Here is an 8,685-nt window from a genome sequence, read left to right as displayed (position 1 = left end):
AAAGCTGCTATTCATATAGCCTCCAATCCAATATTCCATGAAAGGACAAAACATCTTGAAATAGATCTTCACTTTGTAAGGGAACAAGTCACAAGAGGAGTTCTCAAATTATTTCATGTTCGGAAGTTTCATCAGCTTGCAGATGTATTTACCAAAGCTTTGCCAAGAAATGCTTTCCTGAGCATATTGTCCAAGATGGGAATTGACAACATCTTCCTCCCATCTTGAGAGGGGGCTATTGGATTATGTTACAGGTTTACCGGCTATTATAGGTTATCACATCTATTTATATATGGTTATAAATTATTTATATAGAGACCCCTGGTATTGTACTGTTTTGACAGAGAAATTGAGATCAATTCATTTTTCGTTTTCCTTCACTGTGGTTGACTCTATTGCATTTTTCATTTTCTTTGTTCACAAGAAGTTTATACTTCTAATAATACATGGTCCCATTCCCATAATTATTTTGCTTCATGAAGAATGCAAATAAATTGAATCTAACTATATTTCTGTGAAAAATCTCACTTGATGATTAGATATTGCACAAGATTTTGAATGGAGAAATGTAATTAAGCTACTGAACATAAAAATAATAAATAAAAAAATCTAAATAGTTTTAAAATAGCTAATGGAGAAATTTAAAAATAGCTAATGGAAAAATGATACAAATACTTTCAAAATAAATAATATTTTTTTATCATGATCAAACTAGCTAAATAATTTGAGTTTCTATAATTAACTGGGCCACGCTGATGAAGTTGGGCTTGGGCCACTGGCAGTATATTGGTCCAGTGGCCCAATACACTGTAATTCTGGCTTTAGATAACGAAAATATTTAACCAGAGGACAAAAGGGAATAAAAAAAATGAGGTTGTTAACACTCTTGAACTTTTTTTTCTTGGGATTATTACACTACAAGTTTTTTACTTTCTTAAAAACCTAAATATAGTTTTTTTATATTTAATTTATTAATTAAAAATAATATTTTTAAGGAAATATAAGATTATTTTTGAGAATTTTTTTTTCATATATTTTTCATAAAATTGTTCAGTACGTGAGAATCTAAGAGTTAAAAAAAACGATAAAAATATCACATTATCTTTATTTGTCTTTTTAATGTAATAAAAATCATTTATTTTCAAGTAATATATATATATATATATATATATATATATATATATTTATATATAAATATTTTTAAGAACATTTATAACCAACCAAAAATATTATAATTATTTATAAAAATTATAATTCTTGCGATTTATAATTCTTGAGAATTATTTATCATAATTCTCGATGAAAAAATCTTCCTTTTATCAAACGTCCCATAAAATTGATCAATTGTGCTATTTGCTATGAAGGAAAACAGTACAAAATGCATGAAAAGAAAATAATGACCAATATCCTTTTTTAAATAGATCTTAATTAAAAATTAAAAAAGTGTAAAATAAGATTTGACTTATGATTTTTCCGTGATAATTAATATTTTCCTTTTAAGATTTGTCAGTAAGGAATTACATATAATTTTTTTTACATTATACTTTAACTGCATATATCTACTAAATTCGTATATATATATATATATATATATATATATATATATATATATATATATATATATATATATATATATTTATATTTATTTATTTATTTATTTATTTATTTATTTTCTTGATGTGTTAACAAAAAATATAATAATATCTTAAATTAACAAAATTTATTTATTTATATTAAATTCTTTAATATTTTGTTTTTTTTTAGTTCTATTAAATTCTTTAATTTAATTTATCAAATGAAATAATTTCTTTAGCAAAAATTAGCACAATCATTATGTATGTGATCTCGTATATTCAATATTAAATAAATAAAAAAACACTTTAAAATTGAGTAAGAAAACAATTTAAATTAAAATTATAAAAGTTTTATTTTTCATTATCCCAATCTTTGTGATGATAATAAGTCTCCAATTTTAATAAATAAATAAAAAAAAAGCCTTGTCAGAGTAACTATTTAATCAAACCATAAATATGATAATGAAATAAAGAACAATAAACCATTAGAAATTATTATTTTTCTAAGTCTCACTTGTTATTTAATGACAATTTCTTTTAATTGTATAATTTTTAAATAAATATTAACTAATAATAAATTGTAGATTAGAAAATATGCGCTACTAACACTCCTTCGAAATTAACTACATGATAAATTATATTTTTGTAGATACTTACATATCCTCAACATTCTAGTGTCTTACTATAAGCTAAAGACTATGCTATCCAAAGCATCATAGAATATTGTTAAGACATAAGTTTATTATCCAAAGCATTCAATAAACCAAAAGCTAAACACTATGCTATCCAAAATATTTTTAAGAGATAAATTTATTATCCAAAGCATACAATAAACCAAAGCTAAAGAGTATCCAGAGCTCCGATCCAAACTTAATGTTTTATTGTCTTTTTCCAATCCATGCTGTTGTAGTCCATACAGCATGCTCGATAAACCACAAATTTTCGAAATAAAAGATTCCTATTCCCGTAATCTAAACCAGGGAAGGCCATTTTATCAATCATGCAAGAATTTTCCCCTCTCAAGAGCTATAATGTTTCATAAAATAAAAGAACCAATGAAGGCTTAGCATGGTTCATGATTTCCATTTTTGTGCATTAGTTTATTAAGGAGGAAGATCCATTCACTGCATCCAATGATCTGAGCTTCACATGCTATAGGGCTAGGTTCCTGGACAACTCGACAACCATATCTAACAGTGTCACAGAATCTTAATAGTATAATGCAAAGGCTCAAACCTCACCAAGCACAACGTTATATTTATTACAAAATTCTCGCATATTATATTCAGAATGATTACAAACTGGACCACATAGAAGGGGAAGTTTAAAGTGTCAACACAAAAATAACTCCTAGCCTAAACTGAATGATAAGATTTATTCTCATAGGGGAGAATGTTATAACTTATCGACTGATTTCATGTTCTATGAATGAAACTAAACTAATATTCAGAAAGAGAACATATTCTCCTCATGGAATATGGCACTATTTTCATGACAAGAAGTGATAGCAATACACTCTAACACATTCTTTTTTAACACACTTTTAATGGTTAAAATTCATAAAACTAAAAAATAAAGTGAGAAGGTGCATGAAATTGCTTCCAAAGTACAACACGAAGTTGATTTTAACCAAGTCAATGACATTTAACAGATACCAAAAGGGAAACAGTAGAAGGTGCATAACATATAACAACTTGGCGTTTTTTATCTCACACAAAGTTGCAAACATAGAAGGGATGATGCAATATACAAACTACAAATCCTTCACCACAACAGGAACATGAGAGCACATAAAATATAAGAACCTCCCACGGACAGGTTTTGCGGTTTTATAAGTTGTGACAATCATGAAAAAAGCTTACTGAATATAAACATCTTGACAACATAACACACACATAGTAAATAATATCATGATCAAGGCACTTTACAACGAAATTCTATCCGGTCCAACATGCCTTCAGTTTTGCTTCCAAGCCACTATGGCATTTGGTTGCTCCCCACATAGCCCAGAAAGCTTTTTAACCCCACAAACAGTTAGATGGATAGGGAGTGATGAGATGCTTGATACTGCCTAGTTCCTGGTCTTACTTTTTTCAACAGATCTGGGTGCTGCTAGAAAGTTCAAAACAGTAAATTGGATCAAATATGCATAGTTATAACAATAGAATTGTTATAGCTTTAGCTTCACTGTATCAAAAAGAAGTTGACAGCAGATTCAAAGTAATTGGTAAAGATAGATTAACTAGGATTCTGCCAATCTATTCCTCTACAGATTTCTCCGTATCAAAAAATCATGTACAAAAGAAATTATATTGTGCCACACTGAGTTTATATTTAGAATTATATCATTTCTAAAACTGAAAAATAACTTATCTCTAACCGTGTCTAAACACAGTTTTCTTTATCACTTTTCTTTTATTACCAGCATGCAGTGGATACGCTCTTGTGCAAGAAATTATCTATTTCCAAATATGGAATTAATATTTAACTTATTTTAGTGGCAGCCGCAAACTTGGTTCAGCTTATTTTGGAGAAATAATCACTTATTTTTGCAAACTTTCTAAGAATTTTTTTGAAAAAAAGTAATTATTTTTTCATATTTAAGTTGAACCAAACATGCTATATGATTGTCAATTTTTCCTTTCCAGTGCAAAATTGAAACATGTACCAGTCATTTGAAAATTTCTAATTTATCCTACACTCCAACTATTAGCCCCAGAAAATTAAATCCATTACTTTTATGATAAACTTCACTAGTACCCTTTTCGGCTTAGATTTTAAGATGGATGGTGTTGAATGGAATACTAACCTAGACCAATGGCATCAGAGCTCTTCATGATCCTCAGCCTCCTGCACGTATCAATAAACATCCTGCAAAGATTTTATATATTATTGGATTGGAAATTTAGAATTAATTTGCAGGTATACCCAACAGTGACAACTGAAAATCAAACAAATGTTCAAAAATGCATTCTGTTAAACAACTCAAAGTGGAATGAAAAAAGGCTTAGTTCTTTAAATTCTACATTAAAATGTGACTAAATCTATTTAACCATGTCCATGTAAAACTCTAATAGTAAACAAGAAAGTACAATATTTAACTACAATTAATAGTTCTTTAAATGCACGGCACCATATGATTCACTGATAATTAGAGTTAAAAAGTAAACCCCATTAAAACTATATCAAGCCACAATGTTTTTTGTTTATTTTTATTGCTCACAAACGTATTATGAGTGGTTTCCTTTTACCTTTTTGGTAGGAATATGACTTTAGCGTGTCAAATAAGGAAAAAAGATAATAATAACCTTCATCCTTAAAGTTGCTATAAGGATTCAAGTATTTCACACCCCGGCCAATAATTTCAAGACAATTCAGAATTTTTCTTTTTTTTTTAGTATAGACTACGTGTATCTTTTATTGAAGTTAATCATGTTTGAACACTATGGACAACAAAAGCCGATTCAAAATATAAAAGAAATATACAATTTATCATCACAAAAAGAAAAGGCTCCCCAAGGTCTTCCCTGAAAAAATAGTTATATTAGACATTTGTTCTCCGGTTGTCAAAAAATTGCTATACATTAAGAAAATTACATTTGATATTTTGGTACGTTATCATTTATCAATGAATAGACATCGTCCCTAAACAGTAAGTAATCTACATCCCAACTTTGTTTTCTTTTATAAGATTTTTTTTTCAGTGAACAAAGAGTTTATACTAACTAATAACTAAAACTAATCTATTGAAGTATTGAAATCTATTTAAAGAATTAACATCTTTCAACAAATATTTTCTATTTTATGATAACAGAACTGAACAATTCATAAACATATTTTTTTTTCCTTTTCGTTACTTTGTGATGCCCTATACCCATGCACCTAGTATAATTTAAAGCTCTGATATTACAGGAAACTAACTCCATAAGATCTTTAGATTGTTAGTCATTCCCTAACTTATATTTTCAACTGGCTACACTTAATAAACACAGATAAATTATGGCTCCCAAAAATAACAAGGATATCATACATATTCACACTTCCCCTTCCGGAATCACATATTCATCAAGTGCATGTTAGAATGTATGTTACATTCTAAGTTAAAAAGGTCTTCTATGTACACATTGTTGTGATATACTCGCGATCATGCATGATGAGCACTACGGTTTATATTTATCCAAGCCTTACTTGGCTTTGTACAGTCTCTTATGCAAAATGCTAGTTTTCTACCATCTATCAACATTTCTTGATGTACTTATTCAACTACTTTCGAAGAATTCATTATTTTTAAAAGAAATGCCAATAAAAGACTTGCAAGTAGATAAATGAATTAGAACTTACTCCCAGGGAACATCACCCACTAGCATCCAGTCACCATCTTTATCCTCATATGTTAGAACATATTCTGATCCATGAAGCAGATCCTTCAGCTTGGTTTCATTCAGCACCTCCCCTCCTAGATTTCCAGGAGATCCACAAGGACCTGAAATCACATCAACATAAGCAGTAACTGGATCCTGGCAAAATGGCCTCCAACAATCAAAAGGCTAAACTTTTCAAGTAAAACTAATTCTTTCCTACCTATGGTAAAACAGCTGAACATATTCTCCAGAGCAGACGATAATTTGGTATACGCAGAGTAATTCTTCAAGTCTATTTTTCTTAAGTAAGGAGCACCGTCCATACTTACCTTTACAAACAGTGCACCAGATCCTGCCTTGGCATCTACTTCTTCAATATTCTTTGAAGCTGTGACCAACGAATTTTTCCTAAATGATCTTATAGGAGGCCAACCAACAACCTGTGCCCTGCCACACAAGGATCATCACATAAGAGATCATTTTCATGGTTAAGGCCAAACTTTATGCCAATTCCCACTATCCACATACTTGGTAGCTGGTGCACAGCTATTGTTATTTGGAGAACCATTAAGACTTGGTCTGCTTTCATTGACAGCATGAGATCTCTCAAGACCAACCTTGGCTGTTGCGAGTTCTTTGGCTTTGGCTTGCTGAGCCCCAATATTCTCAAGCATAGAGCTTTGTTTCAATCCCACATTAGGAGAAGGCCTGGGTGACAATATTGTGTTGACCTCAGAACTAACAAGCAATTTCTCCTGCATGATAAATTGGGGACTTTTAGTGCTTGGTCCAGTACTTAAAAAATACACATGTCCCCTTGGATTGAAGGACAAAATATAGGTACAGTACCATAGGTATTGTTGATACTATTCTCTAATCAGAATTAGAGTTTTATATCTGTAATATGTGTAAATATATATTACCAAGGTCTGTGTTAAATGTAAATACATATTATCAAAGTGAAACTTCAATTCTTATCAGAAAACAACACTAACAATACCAATGATACCATATCTGTGTTGTCCTAAATTAAATTGGTATTTACCTCTGAGAATCCACCCATCACATCAGAGAACCCTCTTTTGTTACCCAAAACAGCAGGCTTTGATGAGGAATGATGATCATCAATTGCAGGATGCAAAGGAAACAAAGGTTTTTCATCAAACTGAATTGAACTTCTCAAGCAAAGATCTGAATCTCGTTCTGGAGACAGCGATCCCGGAAGCCCCAGCCTGAGCTCAGTAGCTTTAAGGTTCAGATTACTTTTACTCTCATCTGAGAAGGACGGCGCGGAGCTGTCCACCGATGAACAATCAGATAACCCCATATAGTTGCGTTCTTTCAATTTCGAGCTATTCATGCAAACACTCTCCATGGTGGCTGAGGAAGAGCCCAACAAAGTGACATTGCTTTGACCTTCCTCTTCCCCTATGCCTAGCAGTGGCTTGGACATCACAATTCAAACGAAAACCTCCCAATTTTGAATACCTTATCCAACAATAACAAGTAACAACATCTATCATATATAGAACCTTCAATTCAAAGTCAAAGCATAATGGAAACGAAAAACAATTAATACTAAAAGACAGTTGGTCACAATTTGATTTATAAACAACCTCAACAAATTGATTCATTCATCTCAGTGTCTCTTTTTTATTTTCTGTGCCAAAGATGCATGAAATTAGCAGCAATTTGATAACATAAAGTTAGATTATTAAAAACTTTGTAACAATAACCAAAACACAATCATCACAAGTGTTTTTACTTTTTCTTTTTGATCCGTATGAACCGAAGCCAGTACTAACTAGTAAGGGATTACAACAACTCACGCACACTGAACCCTCTTGAACAATCATCACGAGTATATATATACATAAAATACATTAGCACAATTAATTTGGAGAGAGGATAGTCATTGGACAAAGTTTCCAAAAATAACCGAAAGAGAATAAACCGTTGAACACGTGCTGATCAACATAGAGAGGGCGTGAAGAACTTATAAGACAAACTCTTCACTAAATCACCACTTCAACAAAGACGCTAAAAATCTTGAAATACATACATGTATGTATGTATGTATATATGCATAATACAGACACATAGAGAGAGATAGCTCGAAACTTGTTTAAATGGCCTAAAAGAATTTTGAAAAGGGAAAACATTGATTGAAAGTTTGAGCAGTTTTTTGCAACCCATTTCAGGGAAAGACTCTGCAAACCAAAGTTGGAGGCATTAAAGCAACATAGTAAAGGATTGAAGATTTGGGCATTCCAAATGCTTGGTTAAAGCCAAAACAAAACGTGAAAGGAAACATTGGAAGCAGAAGTTGACAATGTTTTACCTTGAAAATGAGGGGATCAAAAGGGTGGAAAAGAAGAAGAGTGATTTGGGTGAGCTTGGTTGAGAGCACAGAGAGAAGAAAGAGAAACAGAACTAAGGACCCTCCATTTGTCACAAAGTAACAAAAGCTCCACACCATGCATTAAAATATACGACTTTATATTAAACAAAGCGTCTCAAGAAAAACACTGCTCTTTATGCATTCTTCATTTTTATTTAAAGATGTTAGTTTTTTTATATCTCATTATCAAATAAAAAAATATGTATGTTTAAATAATTTTTTCTAAAAACATTTAAAGATAATAAGAAGAAAAAAAATGAGATAAGACTTTTTATAATAAGTTAAAATTAAATTGTGTATAAATTAATTTGTAAAGTTAATTTTAACTTATTGAGAAGTTTAATTTTAT

General features: G+C 30.6%; 1 protein-coding gene across 3 annotated transcripts; it reads right to left on the bottom strand.

The window, feature by feature from the left end:
• Positions 1-3,254: 3,254 nt before the first annotated feature.
• On the bottom strand, positions 3,255-8,432 carry LOC109819143 (auxin-responsive protein IAA9). 3 transcript variants are annotated; one of them, XM_083063260.1, is made up of 8 exons: positions 8,277-8,421; positions 7,552-7,595; positions 6,981-7,423; positions 6,464-6,690; positions 6,156-6,382; positions 5,916-6,057; positions 4,384-4,445; positions 3,255-3,686 (listed from the first exon to the last, which is right to left on the bottom strand). In XM_083063260.1, exons 3-8 carry the CDS (start codon positions 7,386-7,388, stop codon positions 3,646-3,648), a joined length of 1,107 nt encoding a protein of 368 aa, XP_082919386.1. In that variant the 5' UTR covers positions 7,389-7,423; positions 7,552-7,595; positions 8,277-8,421; the 3' UTR covers positions 3,255-3,645. The 3 variants fall into 3 exon arrangements, with proteins under 3 accessions (XP_082919386.1, XP_020240345.2, XP_020240348.2); XM_020384756.3 differs by lacking the exon at positions 7,552-7,595 and having other exon boundaries at positions 8,277-8,432; XM_020384759.3 differs by lacking the exon at positions 7,552-7,595 and having other exon boundaries at positions 3,255-3,683; positions 8,277-8,432.
• Between the last annotated feature and the right edge of the window lie 253 nt (positions 8,433-8,685).

Source organism: Cajanus cajan, chromosome 9 (assembly GCF_000230855.2).
Source record: "Cajanus cajan strain Asha chromosome 9, NIPB_CcT2T_4, whole genome shotgun sequence".
Classification (NCBI taxonomy): domain Eukaryota; kingdom Viridiplantae; phylum Streptophyta; class Magnoliopsida; order Fabales; family Fabaceae; genus Cajanus; species Cajanus cajan.
Note: the sequence above shows the minus strand (reverse complement) of the source record. Positions and strands in the feature narration are given on the sequence as shown.

Bases quoted from the DNA above. Each gene is read 5' to 3' on its own strand.
- LOC109819143 (XM_020384756.3), bottom strand. From the start codon at position 7,388: ATGTCCAAGCCACTGCTAGGCATAGGGGAAGAGGAAGGTCAAAGCAAT. The intron at 6,058-6,155 runs GTAGGAAAGAAT...ATGTGATTTCAG, and splicing joins GTTCAGCTGTTTTACCATAG to GTCCTTGTGGATCTCCTGGA. The intron at 4,446-5,915 runs GTAAGTTCTAAT...AAATCTTTGCAG, and splicing joins GTGGGTGATGTTCCCTGGGA to GATGTTTATTGATACGTGCA.